General features: G+C 48.2%; 1 protein-coding gene across 3 annotated transcripts in view; it reads right to left on the bottom strand.

Annotated features, from left to right (window-relative positions):
• Nucleotides 1-18,597, bottom strand: part of SYNDIG1 (synapse differentiation inducing 1) — an 83,339-nt gene extending 64,742 nt beyond the window's left edge. For 2 of the 3 annotated variants that reach the window (XR_012041921.1, XM_072858487.1), the window contains exons 1-2: nucleotides 18,475-18,597; nucleotides 2,367-2,936 (exon numbers count right to left, since the gene is read on the bottom strand). Coding sequence is in view for 2 of the 3 variants with exons in the window: in XM_072858487.1 (XP_072714588.1) it covers nucleotides 2,367-2,846 (480 nt within the window). In the remaining variant the exon portion in view is untranslated. Of the gene's footprint in view, nucleotides 1-2,366; nucleotides 2,937-3,113; nucleotides 3,158-18,474 lie in introns of those variants that run through there. The other variant, XM_072858488.1, reaches the window with a different exon arrangement.
• Nucleotides 18,598-19,830: the final 1,233 nt, after the last annotated feature.

Here is a 19,830-nt window from a genome sequence, read left to right as displayed (position 1 = left end):
AAATGCATCTCTCCTCTCCTCCCCATCTTTCTGCATGACCGGCTGCATCTGCAGAATTTGGACCTTCCTGGGATGGAAGTTACTCCCCATGCTGAGACCCCTTGTGCTGAGTGCAGCTGCTCAGCAGGTTGGTCATTTGGGTGTGGTTCATGGAGAAGTGTGAAAATTGCAGCGCTGCACTGGTTTGGCCAAGTAGCACAGCGATGGAGACTGACACTGGGCTAGAAACAGGAGCTTCTAGCAATTCTAGCAATGCACGTTTCCAGTCAGGCCGGTCCTTCCCCAGACCTTGCCTCATTTTCTCCTCCTTTGCTCCATTCTCCTGGTGGAGGAGAAACCCTGATACAGAAGGGAGGAAGATGCATGGGTGTGTACTTTGTGAATGTCGTCCTCTTCTGAGCACTTTGTACGTGTAGGTCAGGATGGCTGTCCATACATCTCTCTGTTTACTCTCTGTCTACTCTCTGCCCAGTAACATCCCGCAGGGTTAAGTGAGGCTGGGAATCCCTGGTGCCGGATGCAGTACACCCATTTAAGAAGGGACGCATGTGACCTCAGGAGGCTACAGGCCAGAGAAATAGGTCAGGAAGAAGGAGGACCCAGGGAAAATGATGCACAAACTGTCACAGCATGGTACCAAAATTTGCAAAGACTCTCTCCTTTCTCCCCTTGGGATCTGAGGAGGGGAAGGATGAAGTCACTTTCCTCAGACCTTGTTTTACAGGTGGTTTTCTAGAAACAAATATTCTCTATGAAAAGCTGATCAAACTCCTACAGTACCTCTTTGAAGAGACACCCAGATCGAGGACCATACATTGCAAAAGCACCTTAAAAATTCCACCAAGAAAAGGGAAAAGATTTTTTGTATGAAACATTTTTTCCTTGTCCTGCTTATTTTCCCAGCCTTTTTTAGCCTATTCTCCAACAGTTGGCTAAAGAAGGTCTTCCTGGACTTGGATTGACAAGAGGGAGACTTTTTTTTTTGCTGCCTAAATGTCAGGCCAGACGTGTCAATAACACCATTAGGCAATTACATGCCTGCTGCAGTCACTTGCCTCACTACTGCATGAGAGAAACTAGGGCAAAAAGGCAGCAACTAGGGATTTTGTTTTGATTAAGAAAATGAGACTTCCCACAGCCAATTTTGAAATGCTGTAGAAGGGTGTGATTTGAGCTAACACCCTCACATGCCTCAGAGAGAAACTTTTTGTCTCCCTGCGGAGGCATTGAATACGGCATTACTGGCACACACTCAGAAAAACACATCTCTCTTCCTACCTTATCAATACAGAGAGAAAAGAGAATAAAAGAGAAGTCGGGCTCTTGTTGTGTTGCCCCTATGCTGATCACAGGGTGAGACACTGGTATTACAGAAGGTGAAAATAGAAGTTTTAGGACTTGTTAGGTCTCAGTGGAGAAAACCCCTGCAACAGAGAAACAAGAGCAAATAGTCTCTCGATCTCAACTTGGACATTCAAGTTGAAGTTATGGCTTTGCTCCAGACAGTCAAACAGTCCTTGCTAGGTTAGGAGTCTGTGACCAATGCTGCAGAAAGTTTTGGGATCAGCAGCATTATGCACACCCTCCATTCCCACACACACTGGCAAACACAAATCTGTGCTGCACTTGGGCAGCTGGTTTCAGCCAAAACCAAAAAGATTTCTTAAAGTAAAAAATGCATCATTTAAGAAAGAATGAAGTTGATTTCCATAGTTTGCCCCATTTGGAGAACAAAATGTATCTTACTTTACTGTGAGCTATCAATCAAGCATGAGAACCTAAAAGAAAACATTGCATTTGGGATCTAATGAAGTGTTTCACTCCATCAGAAAAAAATCTTTTATTTCAGAGACACGGGATTCATTGCCGCTTGAAACCCAAAGACTTCTGATTTGTGTTCATTCGGAGACAGAAATGTTTCGTGTTTGAGCCAGTATGCAAAACAATCTGCTTTATGCCCAGCTCAAGTCAGGAGAAAGTAAGAGATGATGTTGGCCTGCTGAGTAAGACAAGCTCCATGTACATGGACAGAAGCTCCTGGCCCCGACCTTACACAGCATTTAAGCACATGGGTCTTCTTCAGTTTCTGACCAGCCCATTCAGAGGCAGGGAGGAAATCCTGATCTCCGTTAGGGCAGTGGGAATTTTGCCATTAGTATCCACACAGTTAGGACTTTACACAACAAATAAAGATGAGCGATCACTCACTGTCCTGGCCGGAGGAGAGAGTGATACAGCTGATCCCATGCAGACCAGCTTCCAAAGCAGCTGATCCCCTGCAGACCAGATCTTGGAGGCTCTACACTTAACCCCAAATATGCCCTCCTCCCCCCAGCCTTCCCCACATATCGCAAATGACATCTGACCTCTAGCTCCTGGAAATCCTCCTCTTCCTCCACATCATAGGAGAGGGTGTGAATCTTGATGTCATCCGCTGAGAGATCGATGAACTTGCTGTCCGGGTACTCCAGGCTGTCTTTGGTGGGAGAGCGGTCCTCAATGAAGGTAGTTTCACAGCACTCTGAGCCAATGCTTTCGCCCCACGAGCGCAGCACATTCTCCGAGTAGAGGATGATGTTGGGCCGGTAGTGAGACTCCACTGTCTGCTGCAGCATGTTGGGGTCCAGGAGCTGCTGCACAGGGTCATTCCTGCCATTCTCCAGGCAGCTTAGAGAGGAAAGGCTGCCCGCTCGGTGGCTCTGGTACTGGGGGGTTGGGTACACAGAGACCAGACCATCTCGGCTCTCTGCCACTAAGTTCCTTGTATTAATTAAACCATTCCTTTTTCCAGCTTCAGCAATCTTATTGTGCATTAGCACACTGTTCTGCTCAACCAAGCCATCCATACTGGGAGGCGTCTGAGGGAGTGGGACGGGCGGTCTTTATTTTGTTGTACCTTAGTGACAGGTCACACTGGGGCAGTGGCTTCCATTTTCCTGATGAAGAAAGGAAACAGATACCAAGGTGAGGACAAAGGCAATGAATAACATATCAAGGCACCCAAATCAGCTTGTCTTTGGTATCACCTCATGAGGAAATACAGCCCCACATATGCGCACATCCTGCCCTAGCTCTCCAAATATATCCCCACTTGGAGAGGCAAAAAAACCCACCCCAAATCCATGGGGTGAACAGGAGCAGATGACAATGTGTGGTGACGGAGGACTTCCTGAGATGTCTTGGTAATGGTGGGCCCCATCAGAGAAGGGCTATGATGCCTCCTCCATAATCCCACAGGTACACCACTGTCATTCTGGAGACAATGTCCCTTTCCTCTAAACACTCTGATAAGAGAGATGGGGAAAAAAACCAAAGATAAAAGAACCATTTTCAGTTCCCAGAAATCTGCAATTGCGAAGGGCAGGCAGCTGGTGTGTTCAGCTGCCAATCTCTGCAGCCAACCTTCACCCTTGGCAAGCACTCTGCTACCCTTTGAAAACCCAGCTGAAGGAAAAGAAGTAGGCAGCACTCTTCAAATCCACTGAAAAAACACCACCTGAAGGCAAGATCAGATCTGACCCAGAGGAATTGAAACTCCTCCGGACCGGGTCTCAAATCCCCTGTGTTGCCCTGGGTGCCCTACTTCTTCCGATGCCTCCGAGGCTACCCTGGGGTGACAGATTGAAGGGCTGTGATGGGGCTTGTCAGTGTGATCATCCCCATCCAGGTTCACCTGGAAGACAGGGAGGCACAGTCGCTTGAGCCCCAGGAGCTGGCTGTCTCCTTTTGCACAGGAACAACAGCCGTCCTCTGTCTCACCAGACCACCAGCCTGGCTCTGTTTTGTGTGGGTTGCACTAAGGCGTGAGAAATCAAAGGGACAGTTCAGAAGGCTAAAAGTACTTTGTTCCCAGCCCAAACACTTTCTCACCAGGACACCAGTTTTGCTCAGGTGCAGCCAAAGGAAAATGCTTTTTGAAATACAGATGGATCCGCCACAGCAACCATGAGCTCAGGGTTTTGTTTCTGGGTCTGACCATAGAAATCAGAGAAATGCTCCTGACTTCAAAGAGCTTCATATTAGATCCTCTAAGGCCAAATTCTTAAGGCAGGATTACCTGTCCCCAGTGTGCTGCCTGGAGGAAAACAAGAATTACGCATAGAAACACACATACATACGTATTATTTTTACTTCATGCTTTCTCTCTATTTCCCTTTTATATCAGAGATCCTCTAACAGAGCAATGGCTAGCAAAAGCCTAATTTTATTTCCTCTGAATAACTCCAGACTACAAACATCTGCAGTCTCCCTTTTGGCTTGCAAGAGATATTTAAACCATTGCTAAGAGCTGGTCTTCTGTTCTTACACTACAAATGAAGCAAGAAACTTGTTTAACATACAAGAGAGCTTAACTAAGTATGCTGCAATGTTTGCATTCACAGCACTTGGTTTAACATGTAGAAAACGTGTTATTTTATTTTGTTGTCATTTTAACACATTTTATTGTGTTGTCAAATAGTTCAGGGCTTGTCCTAAGTGAACTGTCGGGAAAGCTACACAAGTGAAAATACACCACAGTGGGATCCCCTGGAATTTACACTATATGGCTCTCAGCCCCAAACCTTGGGAACCTGCTGGCAAAATTAAACCAATTTGCAGATTAGCTTGGAAGCTTGGACTCAGTTTCACCAAAGAATTAGTCCCAAAGCCCTCAATCCCTTTGCAGCAGATAAGACCAAGAGCAGGTGCCCTGCCTTTCCAAAGATAACTCATTTCCATATGCAACCATGCCTGTGCTAAATGAACAGAAGACCATGCCCTCTTCCCGCTCCCGGTGGGGTAACATCAGCCTGTGTCAGCACAGATGTATTGGTGTGAGGTGGAGCTGCTTTTGGAGGAAGCAAGCAATGTTCAGCAGGCATGAGTGGGTTAGGAGGCCAACATGTTGACATTTGCCTTAGGACTGGTGCTTGCAAAACAACAATCTTTCATCCGCCACTCCCCACTGAGCACTGGCAACCTGCAAGATCTCCTGTGGGCTGCTAAGCTGTCCCAATTTTGCTGTTTAGGAGGCTTCAGAGGCTGGGTGGGACCCTCTCACAACCTCAGTTGGGGAACACCCGCTGCTTTACCCAGGTTGGGTGGGACCACTTGCTTAGGAGATCATTCTGCTGTGCCTCCAACAGCTTGGCCACAAAGCTTCCCGCTCTTCCTCCCACCCCTCCCAAAGAAACGAAATGAAAAGTACATCACCACAGGCAGAAGCTGAGAAAAACTCAGCAATTTAAGAGTAAGTTGTCAGGAGACTTTGCTCAGTTCCCCCGGAGCTGGCTTGAAAAATGAGCAAGGCTCCCTGACATGTGTCACCAACCATCAACCCCACTGAAGCCAGAGAAACTTCACCCAAAACTGTAAACCATCTCACAAGCATTCTTGGTCCTGTCGTTTGTCTAAGCAAACTGAAATGGTCAGCAGAAATATGCCACAGATGTAGTAGAAACTGGAAGAAGATGCACAAATCAAACAGGTCCCCTCCCAGAAAAATGGATGAAGAGGTCAATAGTTGGTCACTGCATCAATGGCTGCAGCAAAGCTTGGGTCAGGCCTCGCACCTCCATGTGGTCACATCATTCCAACAAATGGGTATTGTCTGGCTTGAGCAGCACTCAGGAAAATGCCATTTTAAGGCATCTTTATCATGTGCCTTCAAGCTGTGCTGTCAGATTCCCTTCACGTTGTCTCTGCACTCACCTATCATCCAGATAATGCTTGGCTCTGGAAACCCAGGTCTCACTCCAGGCAGTCCTCTGACAGCTGTACTGTCTTCATGGAAAATGCTCACTTTGAATGGGTGCAAATGAGGCTCTACAGGCACAGTGACACCAGAGGTAGGTGGTATATAGACTGGTACATGTTCCTCATGCAGTTTTAGGTGGTCATCTTGAAAGGGATGCAATATGAGGAAGGGTCACTCCCACCTCTTTAAAGTTGACTCGCATGGGGACACTCCAAAATAATGGGAAATTAAAACCATCCTTCAGTTCTTCTCACACTCCTCAGCAACAAGAGGAGAAAAGTAAGCAGAGGCCACAGGAGAAAATGCTTTAGTACGCCTTAGTGACCTGAGACCCAGGAGCATTTCAGAATGTCACTGGGATGTCGGTGTTGTCAGGAGTCAGGACTGCCCCACACCATCCCTTGCTCCTCAGTGTTCATCAGCTTATGTGATGCAGGAGCCAAGTCCATTTGGCTGATTAAAAGGAGGCCCGAGACTCAACATCATTTCAAAAGGTGACTTGGTTCCAAAGCAAGTGGAGTGCTGACAGATAAGATTCTGCAAAAGACCTAAACCAGGACTGCTCATAATGGCTTTGGCTATGGCTGATATCTCTACCATCCCAGGGAACTGAGAACAATTACGTTACAGGCTCAAGCATCCTCCCTAATCACCCACACCGACTAAGTGTTAGCACACCCCATAGCCTGGCTTCAGCCTGTGCCCTCTCCCAGACAATACCTATGCTGCAGTAAATAAGTGCCACGCATGCTCCTGAGAAGCCCAAAGGGCAAAACCACCTTGTTTTGGCAGGTAAGAGAGTTTAGCAGCATGGACACAGTCAGTGTTAGACCATTCAGCCTATGGGCGACAGGATGGATCCTGGCATGCCTCACTTACTAGACAGGAGGGAGTCTGTGGTGTTGCTCAGTCCTACCATGGATCTAAGCATCTATCTGGCCAGTGCTTACCTGCTGTGCATTTAAACCAGTCTTGTAAATCAATCTTGCAGATTCTGAGTGACACTTTCCCCTTGGGATGGGGGAGGAGGGGAAGAAAACATCCGAAACGAGGCAAGGACAAGACAGGGAGCATCCTTCCCACACAGAGCTCCTCCAGTAATAGGGCTAATGCATTGCTCAAGACATCCTTTCCGGAGTCCCATATAGCAGTGCAGCTTGCATGCCTCAGGGAAGGTCAGCAGAGAGAGATGCGGATGGCAGCATGCAATCAAGGAAAATTGTTTAACCCTAGAGTCATTTCAATCTGTAGCTGGCTGGCTACCTTACCAGAGCCTGACCCAATATTCTTGGCCCTGCAAGTGTATTGCTTAATGGTAAGGAGCTGGTGAGACTCTTATGCCTTTTCATTATAATATCTTAACATAAATTAATAATAATAATAATAATAATAATAATAATAATAATAATAATAATAATAATATAATGTGGCATTGATTTTTCTTTGTGGCATTGATTTCCAGGTGAAATTCCTGAGTGGCTGGCCATTAGGTTTAAATCAATAGCACCTTGATTGCCAGTGCATTTTGATGCATAGCTGAAACAAGGTCAATTGCTGTCTAGGGAAACTGAGAAACAGTTGAGGTACTCAGAGATTCTTCATCAATAAAAAGGCAGGATTAAGAGTGTTGTCAGCCACAAATGAAACTTCACATCCTCACGGATAAAAAAGAACCTCCCCTGGGCTTTTCTCTTCCCAACCACTGGCTGAAGAGAGTTAAATCAAATTTCCAAGGCCTTTGTAACCTGCTGCTACCTTGGTGTTCGTGGGCGAATTAGACTCAAAGGCTGGACTTCATTTCACCTACTACAGACACCCGAGGATGTTTCTTGGGAGAAATTAATTGCAGTTATGCAAGGTGCACAGGACCAGTGGGCTCAGTCTCCCTCTGGAGTAACAATACCCCTATAAAATGCAGGGGAGACCCTCTCAGCTTAATACTAACCTTCAGATGAGTGAAGCAGGTGAAATGAGTCCCCCAAGTTCAGATGGAGGAGCAACGGACAGTAGCACGTGGCCACAAGTGATGCTTAGGCGCAAAAGGCAGCAAGTGCTTATGCAACGGCTCAGAGCCTGTATCCTGCCTGCTGGGACTCCTTGGAGGCGGATTCAGTGGCCATTCTTTCATTAAGGGCTTTCACTGACCTGACCCACGCCAGGCTCACATGTTTGAGACTCACAGGCAGGTCCTAAAATTAAGATTGCCCAAGTTTCCAGGTCAAACTGCAGCCCAGAGGATCCCGGATGGCAGCACGACTGAGCAGATACCTCTGATAGACCACCTGAGGCAACTGGAGGATGCCTTCTCTGCAGGGTGCTAACACTCAAAGCAAAAAAGAGCCACTCTCATTACCTAGGACCGCAGTGAGGTTTCAGAATGATGCTGACAGGAAAATGAAACTCATCAGAGCCCCTTAAATAAGAGAGCTGTTCAGTCTGCTCCAAGATGCAGAGTTAATTTAACTGGTTTGATTCAGGTTTCATTTGTCTTCGCACAGTTTCTCACCACAAATCACTCGCTGGTACTCAGGCTGAGCAGAAATAATTCTGCATTGTCAGACTTGAGGCTGGAACTAGAAGGGAAAACCAAGTTCAAGCTATTGACAAATAGTACATCAAACTTCAATCTAATTTTTACCTTGGGGATTAGACATTTTTACCCAGGTCTCCAGTATTAAAAGTGAAACCATTAGTTATTATAATCTTTATTCTTTCCAACTTCTTGCATTTCTTTTTTTCTCTCTCTTTCTTATTTTAATAAGAAGCTGCAACCAGTGCCAAGATATTCAGTCTGCAATGCTGTGCTTTATTAAGCTATCACTTGTGTTACAGGAGAGCCCAGCTACGGTAGCTGCAATGAGAGCTACGCTCTGCTGGGTGTTCTGCAGACTCTTGCTATAATGACAGTGGCTGACAAAGTAATTAAGCAAAGGGTGTGAGGCAGAGAAATGCAAGCTGTAGAGAGGGCAAGGAGAGAACAGCTAAACAGCTGTGCCCGGGGCTCTGGCAGACAAGGAGCAGAAGCCAGCTCTGCTACTGCCCAGCGTCCCAAATTGCCTTCACTCTTCTGTGACCCAGCAGGACACAGTTGTCCTCCTGCCTCCATGGGTCTCTCCCCTTTGCACAGCTGTAGCACAGCCTCAGGGTGTTTCATCCTTCTGGAGACCCCTGCCAGGTACCAAAAGTCCTGTGTGAACAAGCAATTCAGTTACCTCTGAAATACAGGCTATGGCTGAAAAGCCTCAGCCCTTTCTTCACAACAGATCAGAAAGACATTCATCCAGGCAGACCAGACATCACCAGCCCAAAGGCCTGGTTTATTGGCAGGAAAACTTGGAGAGGAAGGCAAGCCATGGTGAGGCTGAAGGCAGAGTCCCCAACCGCTATCAAGGCTCATGGCTGTACCCACTGCCATTCCCTGCAGATCTTGCAGAGCATCAGCCAGGAGAAAAAGGGCTCAAAGAGCTCATGTGCCTCTGCATGGGGGTCTTGGATATAAGGGGAAATCTTTTCCCCATGAAGACAGTCAAGCATTGGAAAAGGTTGCCCAGGGAGGTTGTGCAGTCTCTATCCTTGGAGGTTTTTAAGACCCAACTGGATGAAGCTCTGAGCAACCTGGTGTGACCCCATAGTTGACCCTGTTTTGACCGTGAGATCGGACTAGAGACCTCCTGAGGTTCCTTCAACTTGAGTTACCCTATGATCCAAATCTCTCCGCTCCTAACAGATTCCCACCTGTCTCCCGTGCTCCCAAGAAGACATTCACTGCTACCAGATCCTTCTGCCAGCCCCTCAGTGACTCTAAATCTAATGCCAGCATGGCAAGAAGGGACCACCACCACCCTTTGCAGGGCTGTGCCACCAGCAGAAACTGATGCAGCCTCACAACTACCAGATTCAACAAAGTGCTGCTGGGTTTGATGCTGGTTCCCCCACTGCCGGCACACAGAAAGCAGAGGGAAGAAAGCTTTCCTGAAGAGCAAGCAAGCCAAATGGTGATACCCTGATAAAAACCACACTGAGAGAGGTTTGGAGGCTGCAGGTTTCCTGGTGCAAACTTTCAGATATGAGGGAGTTTTTAATGCATAATGCAATAGGCTTCAGCATGGTTTAAGGTATTTCAAACATTTAGAAATTGCAACAACACATATGGACCTTTTGCTTGAGAGAAATCACAGGCAATGTATGGATCTGGAGAGCTGATTACAAAGTGAAATATTTAAGGAAAGGAAGGAAAAAGCCTTTCACACTTGTATTTTTCTTCTTTGATTTATCTAGGCTCATTAAAATAGGTTTTGTTTTAAGGGAACACTGCTACTCAGCAGCTGAAATTCCTTTTGACCTATTAAATAAACTACAGGGAGTTTCATAAGGCAATGCAACTAACTCACCCTAAGAGAATTAGGAATGCATGCATTAGTGATAGCTAAATGTTTCATTGCTAACAGTGGAAGTAAAAAGACCTCCATGCTATTTTAGTATTACCAAGATGCAGCAAATCCACTGAGAGACATGGGCCTGTCCTACCCTGAAAAGGAGGGACTCAGAGTACAGTGAAATGCCCAAGGTCACACCAGACACAGTAGCAGAGCTGGAAATAAAATCCAGGTCTCTTGATTGCCTGTCCAGAGGTACATTTAAATGTGGAAACAATTACCATATGCATATTAGATCTGCCTGAATAATTGATTGTTTGATTCAGTAGCTGAACCAAAGAATGGCAGGGAGAAAGGAGGAATTACCTTGTATTAACTTACAACTTAAAATGTTATCCCTGCAACAAAATATTTCCTTTTGAGCAGATGGAATCATCTTGCCTGAGTCAAAATGAAATGTAATGTTTCATTTATTTCTTTTTAATTGAACAAACTGGCTTTTAGTTCAATTTGCCTCAAGTTGCCTCCAATAAAAAAATGACACATTCAGGCTTTTCCAGCAATCCTCCTTCCCGACTAATTTTGACAGCCTCAACTCTTTGCTAAGTTCAGTCCAAATTCACAACTTTTTTCATTTGACGGCAAAACTGCACTTTCCAGCTAATAAATAACTGACCTGAATAACACCACCTGTCTGTAATGTAAATAACCCTGCCTGTTGTGGAAGGCACCAGTATAAGAACACCTTGTCATCTGTACAACTTAGGGCAATTTCTTTGCAAAGTGAAAGCAGTCAAAAATCAGGCTCTGTGCCTTTTTAAGCGAGAAATTCATTTCACCAATGCAATCTTGTTCTCACCAGCAAGGAGGGGCTGGTGGGGAATGTGAAGCTCAAGGGCAGCCTTGGCTGCAGTGACCATGAAATGGTGGAGTTCAAGATCCTTAGGGCAGCAAGGAGGGAGCACAGCAAGCTCACTACCCAGGACTTCAGGAGAGCAGACTTCGGCCTCTTCATGCATCTGCTTGGTAGAGTGCCACGGGATAAAGCCCTGGGGGGAAGAGGGGCCCATAAAGCTGGTTAATATTCAAGCATCACCTCCTCCAAGCTCAGGAGCAATGCATCCCAACAAAGAGGAAGTCAGGCAAAAATGCCAGGAGGCCTGCATGGATGAACAAGGAGCTCCTGGACAAACTCAAACACAAAAAGGAAGCCTACAGAGGGTGGAAGCAAGGACAGGTAGCCTGGGAGGAATACAGAGAAATTTTCCAAGCAGCCAGGGATCAGGTTAGGAAAACGAAAGCCCTGGTAGAATTAAATCTGGCCAGGGATGTCAAGGGAAACAAGAAAAGCTTCTATACGTACGTCAGTGATAAAAGGAAGACTAGGGGAAATGTGGGCCCTTTCCGAAGGGAAATGGGAGACCTGGTTACCCGGGATATGAGAAGGCTGAGGTACTCAATGACTTTTTTGCTTCAGTCTTCACTGGCAAGTACTCTAGCCACATCGCCTAAGTCGCAGAAGGCAAAGGCAGGGACTGGGAGAATGAAGAACCACCCACTGTAGGAGAAGATAAGGTTCGAGACTATCTAAGGAACCTGAAGGTGCAGAAGTCCATGCAACCTGGTAAGATGCATCTGCGGGTCCTGAGGGAACTGGCGGATGAAGTTGCTAAACCACTATCCACCATATTTGAGAAGTTGCGTGGCAGTCCGGTGAAGTTCCCACTGACTGGAAAAGGGGAAACATAACCCCTATTTTTAAAAAGGGAAAAAAGGAAGAGCCGGGGAACTACAGGCCAGTCAGTCTCACCTCTGTGCCCAGCAAGATCATGGAGCAGATCCTCCTGGAAACTATGCTAAGGCACATGGAAAATAAGGAGGTGATTGGTGACAGCCAACATGGCTTCACTAAGGGAAAATTGTGCCTGACAAATTTGGTGGCCTTCTACGACGGGGTTACAGCGTTGGTGGATAAGGGAAGAGCAACTGACGTCATCTACCTGGACTTGTGCAAACCATTTGATGTTGTCCCGCACGACATCTTTGTCTTTAAATTGGAGAGACATGGATTTGACAGATGGACCACTCGGTGGATAAGGAATTGGCTGCATGGTTGCACTCAAAGAGTTGCGGTCAATGGCTCGATGTCCAAGTGGAGACCAGTAACGAGTGGCATTCCTTAGGGGTCGGTATTGGGACCGACACTGTTTAACATCTTTGTCGGCGACATGGACAGTGGGATTGAGTGCACCCTCAGCAAGTTTGCCAACGACACCAAGCTGTGTGGTGCGGTCAACATGCTGGAGGAAAGGGACACCATCCAAAGGGACCTTGACAGGCTTGAGAGGTGGGCCTGTGCGAACCTCATGAAGTTCAACAAGGCCAACTGCAAGGTCCTGCACATGGGTCAGGACAATCCCAAGCACAAATACAGGCTTGGCGGAGAATGGATTGAGAGCAGCCCTGCGGAGAAGGACTTGGGGGTGTTGGTTGATGAGAAGCTCACCATGACCCAGCAATGTGTGCTTGTAGCCCAGAAAGCCAACCGTATCATGGGCTGCATCTAAAGAAGCGTGACCAGCAGGTCAAGGGAGGTGATTCTCCCCTGCTGCTCCGCCCTGGTGAGACCCCACCTGGAGCACTGCGTTCAGCTCTGGGGCCCCCAACATAAGAAGGACATGGACTTGTTGGAGCAAGTCCAGAGGAGGGCCATGAAGATGATCAGAGGGCTGGAGAACCTCTCCTATGAAGACAGGCTGAGAGAGATGGGGTTATTCAGCCTGGAGAGGAGAAGGCTCTGGGAAGACCTTATAGCAGCCTTCTAGTACCTGAAGGGGGCCTACAAGAAAGCTGGAGAGGGACTTTTTACAAGGCCATGTAGTGATAGGACAACAGGTAATGGCTTTAAACTAAAAAGGGTAGATTTAGATTAGATAGAAGGAAGAAATTCTTCACTATGAGGGTGGTGAGGCGCTGGAACAGGTTGCCCAAAGAAGTTGTGGATGCCCCATCCCTGGAAGTGTTCAAGGCCAGGTTGGATGGGGCTTTGAGCAACCTGGTCTAGTGGAAGGTGTCCCTGCCCATTACAGCAGGGTTGGAACTAGATGATCTTTAAGGCCCCTTCCAACCCAAACCATTCTATGATTCTATGACTCTATGAATTGGGGAAAGCTCGGTGTTGGAAAGCTATTATCAGCTACCTAACTGCATCTGGACAGATGAATGCTATAAATGAGCCTTGACCAGGTGGCTGGTGAGCTCAGTGCGAACCTATAAAACACCTGGATCCTGTCCTAACTCTGCATCTCCACATGAGCAAAGCCTTTTGTGCACATGCCTAACACATGCTTCTCTCATGCCTTTTCCTTCTCTCCTGGCTGCAGATATGTACCCTCCACTCTAAGCCTGGTTATCCAGTAGCACACACAGCAAAGGATGCCTTTGCACCACCTTGTATCACCAGGTCCTTTGCAGCACTGCTGTTCAGAGGGTCCCCGATACCGCAGAACAGGATCATTTGACAACCCCAAATATATCCAGCCTCATCATACCCCTCTGAGCCTCCCACCCCCATTTCAAACTGGGGAGATTGAGTCATGAGGAGTGATTGTTGCTTCAAAAGACATATCTCTCCCAACAGAAGGCTAAGCTGACATTTCTTCTCTCTCCATCCATCCCAAAAAGCTGTTCTGTAAAACTCTCTGATTATGTCCAGCACAATAAAACTAACCTTCATGACATAATAAATGGAGAGACACATAATGAAATAGCTCAGGTCACTACCTTCAGCAGTGTGGTCAGGCTGAAGGATCCATTTGCCAACTCGAAGAGCAGAAAATTGTGCTGCCTTTCACTTTCAAAGCAAGTGAATACAGCTGTTCTCTGGGGTGTATAATTGCATCCTTAATTGTTCAGAGTGTCCTCACTGAGAAAAACTTCTTCCAAAGTTAGTCCCATGACTCTCCTGCATGGAGTGGAGAGCACTCCTAGCCTCTGCGCAAGAGCTGCTCCAGCTTCTGGGGAAAACTTGATTCAGACCCAGACTTATCATGCCAAGTTTGGGGCCAGAACTGTTGCTCTTGTGGATTTAACCATGACCCATGTTTTGCAGAGTGAAAACTTATGCACAGCTGAACTGCTTGTTTCGCTGCGTGTTTACTTGATAGACAAGCTACATTCTCAGGTGAAAAGATGCGATGCCTCAGTCTTCTTGGTCCCTATGCCACAGAGTCTGGATAGTTTCTGAGGGTCAATTGAGATTTAAAGGTCTGGGAAGGACTAAGTTACCACCAAAACCCCCTGCCTAATTTTAGTGATGCCTTGTGTTGCAACAGAATTAACATTCTCCAGCTTAGAAGAAGCTACCTAATGCTCTGCCCCGTAGAAACTTGCAGCAAGGCAAAATCCCTGCCACACACAACAGGGCATCTACATGAACCCCAAGAGGCTCACCCAGGAATATCAACATCACGGCATCACCTGGTCCTCTTGGTCTGTCTGCAGGCTGACTCCAGTGCCTCCCTTTGACCTAAAATCCCTGTTTAACTGTGTTTCTAACCAGGCTGGCCCACAGACAGAAAGACCCAGATGTGGCTCCAGCACTGGCCCTACTAACTCACTGAAGTCTCATTCCTGATGGGCACCCAAGCCCCTGTAGAGCCCAGTTCTTGCATACACCCTGCTCATTTGGCTCTACTCACGTTTCCACATTGCATGTAGAAAGCAAAGCAGGATAAGACACCTGCCTCACACTTGTTCTGTATGTAACACACCAACACTACGCTCTAGGCTGGGATTTGATGCCTCCTGCCCCAAGCAAAGCACCCCAAGGTTGTAAGTCACTTTGCTAGAAAAACGCTTCTGTGATACTGTAAAATTGCTAGTGCCAGTTCATCAGGGCGAGGATGATTAGATTAAGCAGCCACTGCTGGTGCAATAAAATCAGCCTTCCTTCATCAAGGCTCTAGAAGAATTACAGAGCCAGGAATACACTGTGGGACAAAAGCTTACAGAATAAGTGATTTAGGCATAGCTAGTCTGGCAGCTGGAGGCATATAGAGCAGGTAGGGAAACACTGAAAAGTAGCATCAGTGGGCGTAGATTGACCTTTACAGACCTTTCTTAACACCATACTCATGCCTCCCTGCAGAAATCAGAGTTGAAATGAATAATGGGGCCCATTAGACTCAGGGCATTGCCAAAGCCTGAAGAAAAATTGTGTAACCTCTTCCCTCCGGGAAGAGAAGGGACATAGGACCTAGGAGATCTCTATATGGGAGGCACAGGCATTTAGCCAGCAGCCTATTCATTGCCTCCACGATCTTGCAAGCCACATGCAGTGGGGAGAAGGAAGATCGTTTTGTTGCAGAAAGCACAAGAATAGGAGCTGGAAGGTGGGTGAGTGGCATGGGGACACCACGCACTGGGAGAGGACTGGATCAGCCATTGCATGCAGCAGGCAGCTGCTGTGGGAGATGTCCTGAAGAAGCATGCCGAGCACAGCTGTCCTGCAGGACCTGACACCAGGCTGGATGTCTTGTGGGACCTAGGATGGGCAGGTCCCCCCTCAAAGAGCTGAACTCTTTGATTATGCCATGATTGTCTTCCGAGCAAATTATCCATTTGCAAGCACCGTTTCAGAGATCTTCGTCCTCACTGGGGATTTTTAAGGGGTCTGAGCACTCAATCAAAGCACATAAACCCCATTAAACCTCTGCTCGAATTCTGCCAGCTTGATGTGAACAGTCAGTTCATTCTTCTCGTGCCTCAGTGAACTGAAGTCTCAGAGCTTAAGGACAGAAATACTTCACAGCATGGATTTGGATGGATGGTTAATGAGGGAACTTTACACATTCAGGTTTCATATAGATACATATACACAGATAAACATCTACAGGGATGCCATATATAAAACTGGGAATGCTAAAGGCATGCACGGACTCACACCTCTCATGTACTGCACCACTATTTTAAAATGCAGTCTTTGCTGGTGCAATGAAAATAACCAGAGTTTGTCACTCTTCTGATATTATGACACCAAATTCAAAGCACAAAATCTTTTGATTCTTAGGTGCTACAAGTTGGACCAGGTCCACCTGAATCCTCAGGGTCACAGACATTTACATCTGAAGAGAAGCTTTTTGCTGTGATCTCATTGCTCAAAGTAGTTTCCAACTTTTACTAGAGAAAGAGTATTCAGAAACATTTGATTTGATAGCCAAAGGATGTGTATTCAGACATGAGCAGATACATACTCACACACTTACACACAGACACTATTCACATTTGTCAAAGCAAAGTCACTGAACACGCCAAGTATTTTCCTCCTGTTTAAACCTCTGCAATTCTTTTCCATTTCTTCCCAATGGCACTGTACAAACAATAACCTGTAAAAAGTCGAGTCTTCAAAGTGAAGAAAACAAGATTTGGAAGTCCCAATATGTAATCTGCAATCTTATTAACCACATAGGCAGTATTAAAAACTCTCCTGGACAGAAGCATTTATAGCTGTCTGCAGATATGAATTTACAGTAGAGAGAAAGACAGAAAACCACATCCAACTATGTTGCACCTTTTCTCTAATACTATCCTCAGAAGCGAAAGCATTTTAAATCCAGAAAGCAGCCTTCATCAAGTTAAATGTGTTGTGGTGGTGCCTATGTACACTAGTACTGCATTACATCTGCATTTGTATAACGAAGAGCCTTCCTGTGCGTGTCAGATTTATTCCAGAGCGTATGGCACCAGTGGTGTGAGATGTCTGCTTGCCCACTTAATAAAAGGAAATTTCATTTAATTCCTACAAATGCATTTATCCTACCTACACCCTGGCATGACCTGTAGTTACCAAACTGCCAATAAAATGTCACCTTGGCCAGTAAAATCAGAAGTGGCTTATTCTTTGGAGCGAGATAATTTGAAACTAATATGGAGAGCATCTAAATGCAGCTACTTTGAAGATGATAGCTCATTAACTATAATTAAGAGCAAGTCATTTAAATACATGAATGTAGAAAAGTGCATACTCTGCTCTGACTGCATTTTATAATACACAATAATTCCCCTGAAAGTACCAGTTAACTCATCTTCTCGGGTTTAAGAATATCAAAGCATCTTTTAATTGTTGTTAATGCCCTGTTTACGAGGGATTAATGTATCATTATTTGTGATTTGAATATTTAATCTCCCTGAAAAGTTTAGATCTTTTTTTTGGCATCTTTCTCTCTCATTACACACTGAGGCTGCAGCCTCCCCTCCAGTTATTTTGAAGACACAGTTCAACAGATTGCTTTCCAGAGCAACTCCTGCCACTAGGTACCTCCATGTTCTTATGGGGGGACAAAACCCACCACCTCCGCCAGACCCGCATAGACCCTTGCACCTCTCCTCCTGCAGCGCGCTCTGGACCAGCGAGCGCTACCAGTCCTGTTCCAGGAAGGCTTGCACTCCTGCAGTGCCAGTTCCAGAAAGGTCTCAATGCATTTGCCAGCCTCTTCCTACTGAAGGGTTCTCCTTGATCCCTTGCGGGATGCTTTAGTGATACCCGACCCAGAAGGATGGGGCAGGCATGGGGGACTTACCCAAGGTCACCCCTCTCTGCCACGGAAGAGCAGGGACCACTCCTGTCCCCTCGCCTTAACCATCCCTCTCTCCAACTTAGCTGTCACTGCCCGCAAACTAAAGGATGGGAAGGAAGAGAAATTCAATCCAGCGCCTCTTGAGCAGGGTGGTGAGGGGAGAGGGCAGCTGTGGCTGCAAGGAGCCCAGCCTCCCTGCCGCCTGCCCCCCGGATCAGGCCCTGCCCCGGAGCCTGCACAGGGCCGTGCACCCCCGCACAGCCCCTCTCCCCTTCCCGGGGCAGAGGCTGCCCTGGACTGGCAGGGTGGCCGGGTGCTGGGAGGGAAAGATGCTCTGCCACAGTGAGCTGGAGGGGATTCCTCCTGGGGAAGGGAAAAGGAGGACCCCACGCACAGCTTCCCTTCCAGTGCTCCCAATCCAAACCTTGCCACGGCACTGGAAAAGCCTGATCCCTCCCCTGACCCCCGCCGGGCGCGCCGTGCAAGACCGGGCATGCTAATTTCGGCTCTCGGCAGGGCACCGGGGAAGCACCGCTGCGGGCGTCGCCCCGCTGCCTGGCGGGGGCAGGATCCCAGCCGCCCCGGCCCGGGGGCGGCCCCAACTCCCTGCGCTCCCCGGGGCTCCCCCCGGAGACTTTCCGCCGCGGCGGCTGCGGGAGCCGCGGTACCCCCCCTCCCCGCTCCGTGCCCGGCGGCCCCGCTCCGGAGGACAGGGGGGTGGGGAATTTGGTGCATCGCTCCCCGGAGGGGATGGGATGGAGGGCAGGGGAGGGGGGTCACTCACCTCCCTGCAAGGTGACCCGCAGCGCGATGCTCCCGCCGGGGGCTGCAGGAGGGGCGGCGGTGCTGCCGGGCCGGCGGCGGTTCAGCGCCCGGGCGCGGCGCCCGGCAGCATGCCGGCGGCGGGGGCGGCGGCGGGGGGCGGCGGGGGACCGGGGCCGGCGGCCGGGGGCCGGGCAGGGCGAGCGGCCGGCGGGGCTGCGCCGCCTGCACCGCCTGGCTGCACTGTGCGCCCAACTCGCGGGGAGGAGGAGGAGGAAGAGGAGGAGGGAGGGAGGGAGGGAGGCAGGCGGAGGGAGGCAGGAGAACCAGCCCTGCGTGGCAGCGCGGCCAACTTTCCTTCTGCAGCAGGAGCAGCCTCACGTCCCCTGGTGTGTACCCCCCGGGGGGGGTACGGCAACATCCGCCCCTCTCAGCCCCCCAGCTCCTCCTCCTCCCTGGGCCTTCCTCCCAGCCAGGGGGTCTCCGCTGCTCCCCACCCACCGGAGCTCAGCACCCCTCCAGGGGACACCGGCTCCTCTCCCCGTCCCCTCCCGGGCACCCGGCTGCCCCCCACACCTTGCCCTGCCGCAGAGGCACCCGGTGCCGGTCCCCCAGCCACACAGGCACCTGCAAGCGCAGAGCTTGACACACCAACTCCCCAAGGCGATGGAGAAGCTCCAGCAGGTCTGAGGAACTTTATTTTATTTGTGTGTTTTATTTTTCAGCATAGCGAACGAGCACACCGGGCTGCATGCTGCAGCATTGAGGGGGTGCTCCTTGCTTTCCTAGTAACTGTACATAATACAGGTAAGCAGGGTTCATTCATTCCTTTTGCCATCCCCAGCAGGCCTGCTAGCCAAGTCATTTGCCTAAAAGCTTTTCTGTCACCACTGCTTTCTAGATGCTTCAACATCTATGGCTCAAAATGCTGTTGGAGGATCACATGCCCAGTTTAGATCACTGCTTTCCTGTGCCACTGCAGGGAGAGAGACACGAGGCCTTGTAGCCCCGGTGCATTTTTGTTGCCTCCACCTCTCTCCCTGGGTTAAGGCTGTTTTCTCTCCCTGCTTGCTTATTGCTTGTTGTTATTCATACTCCCAAAATAACCCATGCCAAATCTTTGCTGAAGGAGAATGTTCAAGATTTAAAACACACATTAACTAACTTGAGCCTGCCTTGGGGATTTTCATCAGAAAATCCCTCCAGCCCCATTTTCCCCTCTTTCACAACATTTTAGTTCTCTTCCAAACTCTAACTTTGTTTTCAGTATGTCCTAGCAGTACTCGCAAAAGATTTTTCTCTCCATCTAAATATCTGGTCCCTTGTTTATTCTTGACTCGCTCCGGACTTCAGGGAGGTTTTGTGTCTTACAGAAAAC

This window comes from Ciconia boyciana, chromosome 3 (assembly GCF_034638445.1).
Source record: "Ciconia boyciana chromosome 3, ASM3463844v1, whole genome shotgun sequence".
In the NCBI taxonomy this organism is placed as follows: Eukaryota; Metazoa; Chordata; class Aves; order Ciconiiformes; family Ciconiidae; genus Ciconia; species Ciconia boyciana.
Note: the sequence above shows the minus strand (reverse complement) of the source record. Positions and strands in the feature narration are given on the sequence as shown.